The sequence below is a fragment of the Schistocerca serialis genome, chromosome 11, assembly GCF_023864345.2.
Source record: "Schistocerca serialis cubense isolate TAMUIC-IGC-003099 chromosome 11, iqSchSeri2.2, whole genome shotgun sequence".
Classification (NCBI taxonomy): Eukaryota; Metazoa; Arthropoda; class Insecta; order Orthoptera; family Acrididae; genus Schistocerca; species Schistocerca serialis.
Window position 1 is genome coordinate 42,257,687 of NC_064648.1, and position 16,408 is coordinate 42,274,094.

The 16,408-nt window shown below is 42.2% G+C and overlaps 1 protein-coding gene across 1 annotated transcript in view; it reads left to right on the top strand.

Annotated features, from left to right (window-relative positions):
- Positions 1–16,408, top strand: part of LOC126427283 (zinc finger protein 492-like) — a 95,772-nt gene that overhangs the window by 10,440 nt on the left and 68,924 nt on the right. Inside the window, exon 3 of the mRNA XM_050089559.1 lies at positions 2,660–2,722. Within this exon, the coding sequence (XP_049945516.1) occupies positions 2,660–2,722 (63 nt within the window). The remainder of the gene's footprint in view (positions 1–2,659; positions 2,723–16,408) is intronic.

Genomic DNA, 16,408 nt, shown 5'->3' on the forward strand with positions numbered 1-16,408 from the left:
GTTCAGTATCTCCATTCATGCCCTGGGGAGTTTTCTTTTATGTACTGACTCCTTGAGCAGCCTACAAGCTATCATCAAGTGCTACCCTCATCATTCTTTGGTAGCTACCATCCAGAAGTCCGTCTATGCCCTGGAATGGTCCAGTCGTTCAGTGGTGTTTGCCTGTACCCCTGGACACGTCAGAATCCCAGGAAATGAACTTGCTGACAGACTGGCCAAACAGGCTACACGGAAACCTTTTCTGGAGACAGGCATCCCCGCAACTGACCTGTGTTCGTTATTACGCCGCAGGGTTTCTCAGCTTTGGGAGATGGAATGGCAAAATCTCAGTACACACAACAAACTGTGAGCCATTAATGGAACCAAGAAAGTGTGGAAGTCCTTGATGAGGGCATCCCGCAGGGACTCTGGTTCTCTTGCAGGCTCCGCATTGGCCATGCATGGGTGACCCACGGCTCCCTCCTGTGCCGTGAAGACCTGCCACAGTGTCAGTGTGGTGCCCGGTTGACAGTGGCCCATATTCTTCTATTGTGTCCTTCTTTGGCTGCCCTGTGATTTCATCTTTTGTTGCCAGACAGTGCCTCATCGGCTGATTTGGGTTTATGTTTCATCTGTGAGGGCGAGTTTTATCATTCTATCTGAGTTTTAGTGCCTGTCCTTTGTCCCTCTGTGTCCTCCACCCTAGTGCTTTTAGGGTGAAGGTTTTAATGTGTTGCAGGGTGGCAGGCTTTTCCTTTTTATTTTTGTGGTCGGCCAGCCACTGTAATCTGCTTTCATGTTTTACTCTCTTCTGTTTCTAGCATCTCTGTTGTTCTCTTGTCCTCTTTTGCTCCTTTTAGTGTTCATTGCCTTTCCTTCATTCTTGTTGTGTTCTCTTTCTTTCTGTTTTGTGTTATGTCTCATCTAGTTTATTCTTGCACTTGTGGCATTGTTTTATTAGGACCAATGATCTTGTAGTTTGGTCCCTTTCTCTGTGTTTTAAACCAACCAACCAACCAACGTTAGCAGCCACAGTATGATGAACACACCGTGAGTCCAGGTCCAAAACAGTGTGCCACAGCAGTAGAAAACTGCGGCAGATTAGGGAGCATCTAAATTTTACTGTTATTCTCACTTAATACAATCACATGACCACAGTATTTATGCAGATCAATGTATTCATCAGATGATTCTCATCAAAAACTTGGTCTAAGGCTTAACATGGTCACACTTCAGTGTTCAGGATTACCAAATCATCGAATCCACTGCTGAACATGGGGAATTGAATAGAAATAACAAACTTGTTTGGTTGCTAGACATTACTCTAACCCCTTCCAAGGCAACGCCACAAGGTATAATGTCGTGCAACACAACCCAATTCGGGCAGTTTTTCAGATGAGAAAGCTCCTTGCATAATGTGTCTTCCAGTGAGAAGAACCAACAGCAAATACAGATAGCCAAGACCACACCAATGTTCTGTCTTTTGGTAACTCCTGTGCCTGCAGCTATTAACCTGAAACAACTTTTAAGGGCTACCAGTCACTCCAATCTGTCATGTTTGGCTGAATGGCAAATACTGTCTACATACCCAGTGCAGCTCTACCATGCCCCATGATGCCACAAGCTCCAACCAAAAGAAGTGACATACACCAGGTGTGGGGTGGGAATGCAAAGAGGTACCCTGCCATGGCTGTATTCTATCTATCTTCTGCCCAGCATATCTCTTCAAGGTACCCTCTTTGCATACACCATGTTGCTTCATTATTTCATCGATACACTCTCTCAAAGTAGAGTGGTCTACTGTGTTTCTATCAGTAAGGTAATTTCCAATCAAAAACTGTTCTTTGGTTGCTAATTATCTAACATTATCAACAAATGATATCAGTTTAATGATTTTCAGTCTTGATATGTTGGTGCTGTTCCATCAATGTTTCCAGAACTTTGTCTTCTTTTGAGATCAGCAAGTAAAACCCATAGTTTAGATGCATTGAATGGGACTGGTTTAGCCTGTAGCCTATGCTCTCTTTTTTGCACTGTTAGGAATGTGGTTGCCCCACCAAAAGGAATTCATGAAGTTAGAATAGTAGTAAGTAGTGTGCCAAGGTAGCGCGTGTGCATGTGTGCACATTTTTTAAAAATAATTTTGTCACAAATGAGTGTTAAGTGAAACAAAACTGTTCTAGACATTTTATTATTCTGACTGTAAAAGTAATGAGTGATGTTGCACTTGACAGTCCAGTTCCTGCTCCCCCACACAATTGGTGTACACTGTATTGTCATTTGATATGAACAACATTCATTTTATTGTTTCTGGTAGTAGCTGTGTTTTTTTTTTTTTTTTTTTGATTGCACTATCGTTATATACATATGAAGATAATGAATTTAGAAAATGTAATTGAAAACAGCATAGAGAGAAGGCTGAAGTTGAAGATCATAATGAATTTTCAAAGGCATTGTCATTAATCAGTCTTAAAATTTTTTGCTGCCTCCCATTGAAATATACCATAGTGAACTCGTCATCCAGAATTTCGAACTCAAAAGAGAATACTTAACCAGAACTACTATTTAGTTATTAATTAATATGGCAGTTGGGCTTCATATATGTGATACATTTTATATAATGTGGGAGGACTGTAACTGCTTAAATGTACTCATTACAGTTTGTTTATTTTTACCACAGGCCCCAGTTTACCCATTCAGCATGAATGTGAAAGAAGAGTTGGAGGAGAGTGCGAATAAAGAGGTAATCTTAGAATTTATGTGACTGTGTGGAATTAATCATTGTTGAGTTGTGGTGAAAATGAGATGGTTATCAATTGTGTGTGTGTTCACTTTAGCAGTCCTGTTTTTACTGTAGGGTAAAGATGACAACACTTACAGTATTATAGTATGCCCCAGGTAGGAAATGAGGAAACAGGTAAAACAGAATATTTTGTTACACACTACCCCAAATGGATTTAAACGTCTTTGAGCAGGTGAAGTAGTTTAGCTTGTGAGTTTGTAGAATTGCTTCTTTACATTATAAACACAAATAAAAATTGCATGAGATTGCATTGATAAAGTTATATGAAAATTGGTACCAAGTCCCAAGAGTCAAGCTATGATTTTCTGTTTTAACGAGTAGTTCCCTTAATGGTTCAATGTATGTGAACCCCAGCAATGGATGTTTTTATTCGCCACATGATACTGCTGTGGCATTTACACAATCATTCAAGGAAAATCTACACAAAGTAGTGCAGAAAAAGCAGGTGACCCTAACCTATTGAGTAGAGAGAAAGATGTCCGTGCATACATTGCAAGTGGTATGGACAGGCAGTCTTGTGAAGTACTTTTCAACAGTTTTCTGAAAACTGTTATAAGCTGCTAGTGTAACGGCCCACACAAAATTGAAGTACTTCAGACCTTGTAACTACGAACAGTCATGTCCTTATAGATGGTACAAGTGCTGAGAGGGGTTATTGATCATACCAGGGCAGCAACAATGCTAAATGAAGTTAATGAATCCTTCAAGAAGGCTAGTAGAATAGATTTGCTAGAAAGAGCAGGTAAGTAGTTGTTAGCATCCCATGTAGACAATGAGTGAATGTCATTTACTTCCAACATGATTTACATAGAGGAATATGGGCAAACATTAAATGGACTGTAAATCACACACTGAATAAGCATGTGGTGAGTAACTGGATTACAGACAGGAAAGACTCACTGTGGTTTAATAACAAAATTTGAAAATGCTGCAGAAGCAGACTGTTGTACACTCAGTTCAAAATCTATGCACAGTGGTGACAGGCAAGAGTTAATGGAAATTTGTGCATCTGTAAAAAGATCTATGCATGAAGCATACAACTACCACCATCATGCATGAGCAACAGATTTTACAGATAACACGAGACATTTCTGATCCTATGTAAAATCACTGAGTCAGACTTCTATCCAGGCAGTCATTGACAAGTGTGGTGTGGCTTTGGAGGAAAGCAGCTAATTATGAACCCCTCTCTATACTGAATTTTAAAGTTTGTGCAGGAGGATCATAAAACATACGGTTGTTTGACTGTCACACAGACTCCTGTGCTGGGGACATAGTAATAGGATCCCTGGAATAGAGCAGCAACTGGAAGAGTTGGAAACAAAATAGTTGCCATGTCCACATGGAATTACAAATCATTTGTCCAGAGAATACTGTACAGCATTGGTCTCTTACTTAGCTTGCAGTTATTGCAAATCACTCACCTAGTGCAAAGACCCAGGCAGCTGGGGAAAAGTTCAGGTGGCTTCTGTATATAAGAATAGTAAAAGAATGTACCTGCAGAATTACAGACAAATATCATAACACTTATTTGCACCAGAGTTACTGAAGGTATCCTCAGTTCGAATATAATTAATTTCTTTGAGACAGAAAAGTTTCTGTTCACAAATCAGCGTGGATTTTGTGCAATACTCGTCTTTGTCTTTTGTAAAATTATATACTGTGAACCATGGATGACGGGCAACAACCTGGATTCTACATTCCTACATTTCCAGAAAGCATTTGACACGGTACCCCACTGCATATTGTTAATGGAGGTATGAGCATATGGAATAGGTTCCCTGATATGTGAATTGCACAAAGACCTCTCAAGTAACAGGGTGTGATGAATGGCAATTGTAGAAATATTAAATTGAATGTAGATGAGTAGGAAAAAAATTCATAATGTTAGAATACAATATTGGTACTGTACAGATTGACAATGTGGTCAGTACAATGTTTAGGCATAACATTGCAAAGTGATAGGAGTCACTATCAATGGAAAATAAATTTTTATTCATATCTGATCATTACACATAAAATATGCATGTGCTGTGTATTCTTTTGGACATGTCCAAGGGGACAAACAGTATTTTGATCCTGCAGCCACAATTACTCAGGGGACAAAGGAAGTAGAGACATTAGTTGTCTATGGGCATTAATTTACATCAATGGGGAGGGTTAAAAATTTGTGCTGGACCAGAATTTGAACCAGAGTATCATGCTGACAAGGCAGATGCACTGACGACTATGCCATCTAGATACAGTGGTCATCACATACGCATGGATTACTCTAGCATGCTTCCTCTCAGACCCAAATTCTCAACTTATTCACTCATCACTGATGCAGTGCTCATGCTCCTGATCCTCATTACACATGGTGTCTCACTGGTCCCTCGAAGAGTTTGTGGTGTACATCTACACTGAAAGGATCATTGACTGACATCACCTTAATTATGTATGTGGTGTCCGTTCTTTTGGACATATCAATGTATTATCACATCCTGTTCCAACAATCCGAACATGTTTTCCTTACTGCACTCCTTTGGCCAGCATTGTGGACATAAATGTGTAATACCGGTATTCCATATTTATGATCATTTCTTGGTAAAACCAATTGTTATGAGGTGGTATAATTCTGCTTCCTGGGGTCAACCACAAAAATGGGGACAAACATTCAGCCAGTGTGATATTCCTCCTCTCATTGTGCCATTTCAGTCAACACTCACTCATTGTGCAGCAGCATCACTGCATCTGAAGGCAGCAACAATGCATACTGGGAGCATTAAGTGACAATACCAATACCTCGTTTCTTCTACTGGTGTGAATAAAATATACTTATGTTTCAGTAGGTAATTGTGCATCCCTTACAGTGTTCTGCTGGTGCCACATACTGCAGTTTGAACTTCTTAGACAAGCAGTTGCTGGCCATTCAAAACAAACAAAAGAAGACTGTTCAATAGACTGCACAAATCTACACATTACAATTTTATATAAGATTACATCTCCGAAACAGACTCCTTGCTGCTGCATAGGACCCTACCATTTTCCACAGAATATGTAGTGGAGATTACAAAACTAATAAAAGGCCTGATCTGAGTCTTAAACTTTGCTCCAAATTAGGTAATAGCTTACCTCTAAGAAATGTTCATTGCTTCTTCAGCCAACAGCAAAAAGTGAGCCTAGGATGTCCTCTGAGTCCAATCAATAGATTTTGTTGTTGTACATGAGCCATAGTTTGGAGCTGGCCAATAGAACTTACACCAGATCTCGCATGAAACAGTGGTGGATACAGAAAAACCTCAAGGAGGGGGCACTAAATATATCTTGAGCTACCTTTACTTTCACTGTGATTATTTTTTGCGAAGTCACATGAAAAGTTTTAGAAAGTCTTATTTAAACTGATTATACACATATACAAGACAATGGCATCTTATGATACAAAAAAGTTGCAATTGTGTTTCTCATCCTTAAATGACGAATTCTATGCAACTATTCTTCCTAGCGAATTGGTTAATTACATTGTCAGTAGGACAATCGGTGTGAGGCTGAGTGTCCAACATAGATAAGTCATTAAGTCAATCCTTCATCACTGTCGACCTCTGCCATGTTGAAAAACTTCTTTCTACTGTAGCGATAGATGCAGGTAGACAAGCAAATATTTTGTACAGTGTGTGCAAAGTAGGATAGATCTAGGACAGAGAGACAATGCTTGCATAACAGAATCACAGTCATAAAGGGCATTTATGCTCGTTTGCTTGCATTGAAGAATCTGTCCCGTTAGTCTCTTTTTAAACAGTGTGATTCTTCTTCAGAGAATGGTAGTTCAGTTAAGCACTGATTCAGTTTCTGTGCCAGATCATTACCATCATGTTTCAGTAGTTGTGAAGGCAAAAGTATGTTGAATTCTAAATGATAAATATTTTCTTCATCAAAACGTTCTCCATGTCAGTCGTAACATGGTCCAGTGTTGTAATAAAAAGTTTTTTTTCCAATATGTCATAGCATCATCATTATGATCACAGTTTTGCCTGTGTCTTTGTCTGCCTGTAAGACAAGGAACACTCATCTCCACATGTAACTGTTCCATAACTGCCTTTACCTCTTTAACAGTACGAGCAAAGTGGCTATCAGCATTAACTCTCATGCCATCATAATCCTTGAACGTCGAATATAATTTTGCTTTTGCCATTGCGACGTCCAAGATAGGGTCTTGTAAGATTTTGCTGACTGGATGTGTTATATGCATAATGTCATGCAGTGTAAACAGAGTGATAAGAAACTCGCAATTAGAAAGAGCTCAAAGGAAAATATTGGTTTTGGTAGCTGTAGTTCTATCCCTCCAACACTGTATTTCTTGAACTTCGCAAACTGTTTGGAGATTAGCTGCGAATTGAATAACAGCATCATGTTGCTCAACGTATCTCATTTGACAATGTGATTGGAGTGAGTGTTGTGTCTCCTCAAGGTTGTGAACCGTTTGCTAGACACTGTAAAGACCGATACTACTTCTTCAATAGTACCAAGTGAGTTTCTCACACTTGTAACTTCATAACTGCAGGAGACAGCAAGGTGGAGCTGATGACTTCAACAACGGTGCTACTTGCACGTTGATAGCTTTCTTTTTTATTGTAGCCACAGCTCCTTTCAATTCTGACATATTAACTGAGCATCCATCACAGTCTATACACACATGGTTCTCCAGGGACTGAGAAAGGCTTTCCATTCCTCTTAAAATTGTAGTACCTAATAATTCACCAATAACACTACATTCATCTTGACACTCTTGAGGTTCATCGTCAATGTTTCCACTGAAATCCTTGTCTTTACTGATGTCAATGAAACTCAAAAATCTTTCATGTAATTTGCCGTCACCATCAACATATCTTGCAGCTAAACTCAGTTGGGTGATGTGTGCTATGTCTATAGTCTCATCGAAGATTATGCTGTAATAACAATAATATTTGATTTCCTCCAGTTATCCCGATAACATCACTGTTTCACAGCATGAAATAAGTTCGTTACATGTTGTTTTACGTATGTGAGTGACATTCGTTTTAGTGGTCTCAAGGTGATATTTTAGTTGCAACGCTCCAGTGTAAATTCTAAATCTTAGAAAAGCTCTAAAGTTTCCCGTGTTACTTACTATAATTTCACAATCATTATCATTTTATAATAGACTCTCACGATCTCTGTCCCCACAGGGGAATATTTTGCTTTCCATGAGATATGATTGTTTTTATTATAGGTACAAGATGGTCTCTGTTTTCCCTAATGCTTTCCATTCTGTCTTGACAATTGATTTATGACATCAAATTTGCGTTCCTCGTGTTGCCAAAAATAATTTTGCAAATGTTGATGCTTCAACATGGTACTTAAGCTGAGTGTGTCTTAAGGTCACCATCTTTACCAGTAAGTTTCGCAAACTTTGTTAGTGGTTCAGTCACAAGTTTCTTGGCGATAATAGATTTCTTTCCTCCAGCCATTTTATTATTCACAAAAATTGTACAATTAATGCAAAGAAATCCTTTTCTAACTTGTGAGAACACCAGCCGAGGATACTGTTCAAAATGATTATCATGCACTTGTCTACATTCAACTTGCTCTCTCTTGTTGTGCTCAGAAGTAGGAAAGATATATCCTTTTCCAGGTTTCCTTGAAGCTGCGAGAAGCTTGTGTTTAATATCATCACTAATTTTTCCTGATGCTAATATATCCAAATAATTGACAATATCCATGGGATTAAAGAAATCGGTCGATGAACTTTGTTGTGGAAGTTTTGACGAAGTGCTGGCACTGCCTTTACATCTGGCAGTGTTTTTGCAGCTGAATGGTGACTGGAATCACCAGATGTTTGTACTTTTTTCTTTATTACATACCGATCCATTTTATTAGATTGTTAAGATGTAGGTAAAATTAGATACCAGTCATTCTTGAATACACACTTCATTTGCACTGAAAAATTCAACACGGGTACATTTAGCACTAAAACACACTCGGCCACACTCCCCATATTTCTATCACTAAGCACAACACTGACTGATGTCTGTGGTAATAGCCAAAAGTGCAGTTGTTCACTTTATCACTTCCAAGTTATTGCGAAGATTGTAACTTTCAAACTGACTAGCTGGCAGCAACTCTGCTTCTCACATATATATGTGGCTCAGTTGTTTTGAGAACATTCACTGCCAGAATGTCAAATGACCTTTCGGCCACTTATAAGTCGCACTGGTGATGTCCCCCACCCCCTCCCCCCCTGAGCTAAGTTTTCAACAGGTGCTTGTCTAAATAATATGGCAGTGGTGGCTACAGCAGGGTCAAGATGAATGACAAAATTAGTAAATGTGGACAAGGGCTCTCACATTCCCACAAACAAGCAAAAGCTAAATACAGATAGAGAAAAGCTTACAGTATTGGTTTCCACACAGAAAGGCACAGTAAAAGAAAATTATTAGCACAAATATATTTATGCACCTGCTAATATTGCTACTGCAGAAGTGCTGTATTTGTTCCACACACATTGCACCACTCAATTAGCTTTTTTTCCTTTACAACAAATGCCACGATAATCTTTCAGTTGAGTGGTCCAAAAATTACATTTTTTATGTAATTCTTTTGTAGGGATAAATTTGTGATATTAGACATGGTGGATGCAGAGAAAGTCCACCCATCAAGTAAGAGATATCAGGAAAATCGTGGAAGAACAAATATGGATGTAAAAAGAGGGAAATTGCTGTAAACTTAACTTGAGTGGCGTGCATAGATATTCACTGACAGCTATAATTCTACCAAGAGTGTGACTGCATCATTACACTATTTGACTCGGAAAAGTGAAGAAGAGTAAACCAGCTGTGGATTTGTACTCTACTGCACATGAAACAAGTGGTCACTGCTTTTTACATCAAAGGCCATTCCTTGTGCCTGTTCATTAACACTGATAATTTCTCTCTAGTTTCAGGTTCCTAGGACAACGACCATGGATGTCCATATGGCATATATGTGAGTTGTTTTCTGTGACTTCTACAGGATTGCTAGTGGTACAAGCAAAACAATTATATTTATTTTTATTTGTATGGGCTAAAGACAAATTCACAATTACAGTCAATTGTAAAATAATTAAATTTGTCACTTACATAGGATCCATAATTCACCACTTCAGTACTGTGACTGTGACACTGGAGAGAAGCAGAAGGGTCTTTTAGGGTGATTCATTGGCTGAAAAGGTCAAGGTGACAGTATTCAGATGGGATGTGAAATGGTAGGTCTCTCACCCCCCACCCCTACCCTTCCCCCCTTTGTTGTGCTTAAAACGTCTGGAGTTTGGGCACATCTTTTGCATTGCAGCACTAACTCCATCCGTAGAGACTGTGGATGAGTATCGCTTGCAAATGCCTCGCGTGCCTCTCCCCATCTGTGTCCATTGTAGAAAGCTCGCCAGATTACACTGTTTTCTAGAGAGTGAAGAAAGAACAAGAATACAGGACTCAGGACAAGCCTACTGTCAGAGATGCCAAAAGGATGTGCAAGCAGTTGCCCCCAGCATGTACTAAATGTCATATGCTACAACTACAAAAACATTTCCCCTTTGCCAATGGTACTTCTTCCTGTTACTGTTTCTGTAGTGGGTCCTCAGGGCCACTCAACCATCACTGCCCCCCTGATGGTTTGGGGGCTCCCCTTTTGCTGCTTTCTCCACACCTGCTTTGGGGTCGATAGCTTCCCGTCCACCAGGGACATATGTCCCCACCTCCCAGCCCGGAGACAAATGAGCTTCTGGCTTCTCTTACCAGGAAGGGGTCCTCGGGGACACTTCTGTCCCTGGTTTGCACTGGTCTACGACTGAACACCAACAGGTGGCTGAAGGACACACAGGCTGTTGGCCACACTGCTTTATGATCATCATCTTTACCTGAAACTGATTCAGAGAAGCCCTTGGCATCATCAAAATTCTCTAAGGAGAAGATAAGTGCTTAGAGGAGGAGGACCTTCCAGTGAACCCCCACACTAGTAGATCCCACCTGTTCAACTCCTGTGGCCAAGGCAGAGATACCAGCAACCCCTGAGGCCCCAGTTTGCTCCACACAATGGAACTCTGAATAGAGTTTGCACATATGGTCTGGATACACTGTATAGCAAACTTTAGCCCCTTGATACAGCTTTGGAGGCTGTGACTGTTCGGGTAAGTGCATTTCAGTACAGTACTGTCTGCAGTGTTTACCTCACTCCTGATGATAAAGCATCTCATGACATACTATTTGCATTGGTTTATCTCCCTCCCTCCCTCCCCCCCCCCCAATCTTTCCTAATCTTGGGCAATTTCGATACACACAACCCTATGTGGGTTTTAACCATGATCACTGGTTGTTGTAAGGGCCTCTGAAAGTTACTGGCACAACTTTAACTTTGCCTGTTAAATACTGATACCCCACACACTTCAGCATGGCACACAGTTTTCTCTGTCATTGACCTTTCCATTTGCAGCTTTTGGCTTCTCCCATCCATCCACTGGGGAGTTCATACTGACCTGTGTGGTATCAACCATTCCACAATCCTCCTGTCCCTTCCTCAGCATGGATGCATGCCCAGATGGGCTCTCAACATTGCTGACTGGAGTGCTTTTGCCTTTCATGTGGCCTTGACTCCCTGCTGCTTGGAGACATCAACAAGGCAGTCCAGAATATAATTCCAGCCATTCATTTGACAGGTGATTTAGCAATCCCCTGTTCCTTGGGCCTGTTCTGACAAGAGTACCTTGGCAGTCATCAGAGATTGCAGAGGCCATTAGCAATAGTAGGCAGGCTCTCCAGCACCGTAAGTGACACAAATCGATGGAGCATCTTATTTACTTCAAGTGGCTTCATGCCTGGGTCTGCCCCCTGATGAAATGATGTAAACAAGAACGCTGGGAGCTGCATGTTTCAGTCATCGGACCACATACCTTTCCTTTGCAGGTTTGACCTAAGATGAGACATGCCTACATGTACTAGACACTAGTAGGTGTATCTGCCATTACCTTGAAATTGATCTGTCTTCACTGACCCAGACACCATGGCTGAACATGTTGCTCTTCATATGCTCGAGTCTCAGCATCTGAGAATTATCAACCTGTCTCTCATGTTCTCAAGCAATGGGTGGAGCAAAGGCAATTACCTTTTACTACATGCCACCTGGAGCTGTATGAAGCTCCATTCATTGAATGAATGGGAATTAATCAGTGTCCTAGCCCTCCGGCCTGATACAGCTCCAGAGCGAGGTCACATCCACAACCAAATGATCAAGCACCTATCAGTGGATTGTCAGCATCATATCCTTGCCATATGTAACTGGGTCTGGAACGAGGACCAGTTCCCATCACAGCCATTAAAAGCATTATTGTAACAGTGCTGAGACTGGGTTAGCACCTCTAGAGATTGGCAGTTATCTCCCAGTAAGTTTGACCAACGTTTTCCATAAATTGCTTGAATGCACAGTGAGCTGGTGGCTGTGTGGCTCCCTGAGTCTCAGGGTTGTCTGGCTGCATACCCATGTGATTTTCGCCAAAGCTGTTCCACTACTGACAATCTGTTTTGCCTGCAATCTGACAGCCTACCAGCTTGTACCCAGTGTCAGTTCATTACAGCTGTCTTCTTCAACCTGCAAAAGCTGTATGACACAAGGCAGTGACACCATATCCTTGCTACCTTACACAGGTGGGGTGTGTTGAATCCACTCCCAATTTTCATCTAGAACCTCCTGTCACAGTGTATGTTCTGGGTTCTAGATGGTGCTTCCCACAACACTTTCCATATACAAGAGAATGGAGTTCTACAGAGCCCTGTACTGAGTGTCCTTGTCTTTCTACAAGCCATCAATGGTCACTTCCAGCTGTGAGGTCATCAGTATCACCCTCCTTGTATGCTGACTATTTCTGCCTCTTACTATTGCTCCTCTAGTGTGGATGTGGCTGAATATAGACTGTAAGGCGCCATACGAAAGACGTGGCCATGGGCACTCACCCGTGGCTTTTGGTATTCAGCTTCCAAGACCCAGGTTACATTTTTCTGTCAACATTGTATGGTTCGTCCACAACCAGAACTTTATGTTGATGACAAACTACTCAATGTGGCAGGAACTTACTGCTTTTTAGGACTGGTCTTTGATTCTTAGTTGACATGAATTCCGAATCTTTTGCAGTGTAGGTGAAAGTGCTTGCTGCACCTCAGTACGCTTTGTCACCTGAGTAACACCAGCAGGGGTGCAGAGTGCACTACGCTTCTGCAGCCTTACAAATCCATAATAAAACCCTGTCTTTGTTATGGGAGTCTGGCATATGGCACAGCATCATCATCGTCATCATTGTGGATACAGGATCTGATTCACCACTGTGGGGTTTGATTTGCAACAAGAGCCTTTTGAAGTAGTCCTGTAGACAGATAACACATGGAGGCTGGGGTCCATTCATTGTGTATCAGGTGCCAACAACAGCTTCTCACTTATGCTACCTATGTTTGCAACTCTCCTCAGTATCGAAACTATCGTTCCCTCTTTCCAAACACGGAAACCCATCTTCCACAATGGTGACCCGGGTCAGGGATTTTGATCGCAGTCCACACACTGTCCCTCCCCTCCGAACTCCAGTTATTTCTTCCTCCACCTCTCCTCTAGGCCCACTCACATACACCTCTGTGGGGAACCCATTGGTCACAGCTTTGTCTTGACCCATCATGAGGTCTGAGAGACACGGTCCCTCCTGAGGCCCTCTGCCACCCATTTTTGTCCATCCTTGGTACATCCCGGAGATCAGCAGTAGTCTATACTGATTGCTTGATGGTTGCTGATCACGGGCTTGCTTACACTGTCATGGGTCATACTGAACTGCCTTCCTTGCTGGAAGCTGTAGTGTTGGTAGCCATCTCTTGTGCTCTTGAGCATATTCTTCCCTCCACTGGTGGGTCCTTCATCTGCAGCAGCCTCTTGACCAGTTTGAAAGCTTTCAACCAGTATTACCCTCAGCATCCCTTAGTCATTGCTAACCAGTATTCCCTTGAGCAATGTGGATGCTTAGTGATATTTGTTTGGACTCTGGGTCATGTTGGGATCTCTGAGAATGAACTTGCTGACAGCTTGCCCATATGGGCTACCAGTAAACTGGCTCTGGTAATTAGTATTCTGGAAACAACCTCTGGTCGGCATTACACCCAAGTTTTAGGAACCTGAATTACAGAATTAATCACTGTGAATTCAGACAACCAGTGATAAGGAGACTACGAATCTATGGAGGTCCTCCAAGCAAGCGTCTCACAAGCATTCAACCATCGTTTGGTGGCTCCACATCAGCTGTATCTGGTTGACTCATGGCCACCTCCTCCAGTGCCACCTCACTGTCATCAATCTCGTTCAACAGTGGTCTACATTTTGCTGTGCTGTTCAACCTAGCCACCCTGTGGCAGAATCTTAAACTCCTTAACTCACTACCCCTGGTGTTAAGAGATGATGCCTCAGTGGCTGACTTAGTTCTACATTTATTTCATGAAGAAGGCTTATGTCGCTCTCTTTAAGGGAGGGCAACTGAACCTTATCAGCTCATTGAGGGGTTGGCAGAACCAGAACACTCTGTTGCCTCTTCTGCTGAGACCAGGCTGCTGCTATCTGGGCTTGGTGGACCAGCCTGGTTCTCAGCCTACCTGCTCTTTTAGTTTTCTTCCCTCCTCTCACATTAATCTTTCGTCTCTGTACTTCTCTTGCCCTGTCCGTATTGATAGTCATTCCGAGGCAGTTTCTGAGTGAAGTACCTCTGGTAAATGGCGGGCCTGGGGATGTATGTCCCCTCATTGCATTCTGCTCCTGCTCTGTGGTGCTTCTTGCTGCTCCCGAAATGGGGCACCTTGCCTACCTTTAGTGCTCTGTTTCCCTTTTTTCTTTTTGTTCCTTATATTGGTTTGTGACCTTTCATAGACATTTGGGTTTTCTTCCTCTGGATTGTTTGTGGTAGGCTGTCTAATACCAACAGTCATGTAGACCTGCCTGCCTGTTTGAGGAAGTAGGGATGGAGAGATCTAGTAGTTTGGTGCCTTCAATCAGCCGACTGCCTCTGTCCATCTGCTAGCTTCTCTGTCCATCTGTTCCTGCCATCTCCCTCTCTGTCTGTTGTTCTTCCCTTCCTCTTGTCACATCATCCTGCCCACCTCCATAGGAGGTTGCTGGTTCTTACTTTCTTAGTATTTTAGTTTAGATAGTAATATGTGTACCTGGCTTCATTGAAGTCGAACCAGTGGTTAAGACGTGACGGAAAACACATCCACTTCTGTAATATGTATGGTTACAGCTTATGCTGGTTGCTGCTTGGTATGTAAGAAATAATTTTGATTGATATTTTGGGGTCAGTCACACACTGTTGTGCTTGCCTTCAAGAATAAACAAAGCTTTGGTTTCAAATATATGAATTGTGGCACCACATTTTCTCACTGCCTGTTTCTATATATATATATATATATATATATATATATATATATATATATATATGAAACTTACCAAACAAAAGCGCTGGCAGGTCGATAGACACACAAACAAACACAAACATACACACAAAATTCTAGCTTTCGCAACCAATGGTTGCCTCGTCAGGAAAGAGGGAAGGAGAAGGAAAGACAAAAGGATATGGGTTTTAAGGGAGAGGGTAAGGAGTCATTCCAATCCTGGGAGCGGAAAGACTTACCTTAGGGGGAAAAAAGGACAGGTATACACTCGCACACACACACATATCCATCCACACATACACAGACACAAGCAGACATTTGTAAAGGCAAAGAGTTTGGGCAGAGATGTCAGTCGGGGCGGATGTACAGAGGCAAAGATGAAGTTGAAAGACAGGTGGGGTATGAGCGGCGGCAAATTGAAATTAGAAATTAGCGGAGATTGAGGCCTGGCGGATAGCGAGAAGAAAGGATATGCTGAAGGGCAAGTTCCCATCTCCGGAGTTCTGACAGGTTGGTGTTAGTGGGAAGTATCCAGATAACCCGGACGGTGTAACACTGTGCCAAGATGTGCTGGCCGTGCACCAAGGCATGTTTAGCCACAGGGTGATCCTCATTACCAACAAACACTGTCTGCCTGTGTCCATTCATGCGAATGGACAGTTTGTTGCTGGTCATTCCCACATAGAACGCTTCACAGTGTAGGCAGGTCAGTTGGTAAATCACGTGGGTGCTTTCACACGTGGCTCTGCCTTTGATCGTGTACACCTTCCGGGTTACAGGACTGGAATAGGTGGTGGTGGGAGGGTGCATGGGACAGGTTTTACACCGGGGGCGGTTACAGGGGTAGGAGCCAGAGGGTAGGGAAAGTGGTTTGGGGATTTCATAGGGATGAACTAAGAGGTTGCGAAGGTTAGGTGGACGGCGGAAAGACACTCTTGGTGGAGTGGGGAGGATTTCATGAAGGATGGATCTCATTTCAGGGCAGGATTTGAGGAAGTCGTATCCCTGCTGGAGAGCCACATTCAGAATCTGATCCAGTCCCGGAAAGTATCCTGTCACAAGTGGGGCACTTTTGGGGTTCTTCTGTGGAAGGTTCCGGGTTTGAGGAGATGAGGATGTGGCTCTGGTTATTTGCTTCTGTACCAGGTCGGGAGGGTAGTTACGGGATGCAAAAGCTGTTTTTAGGTTGTTG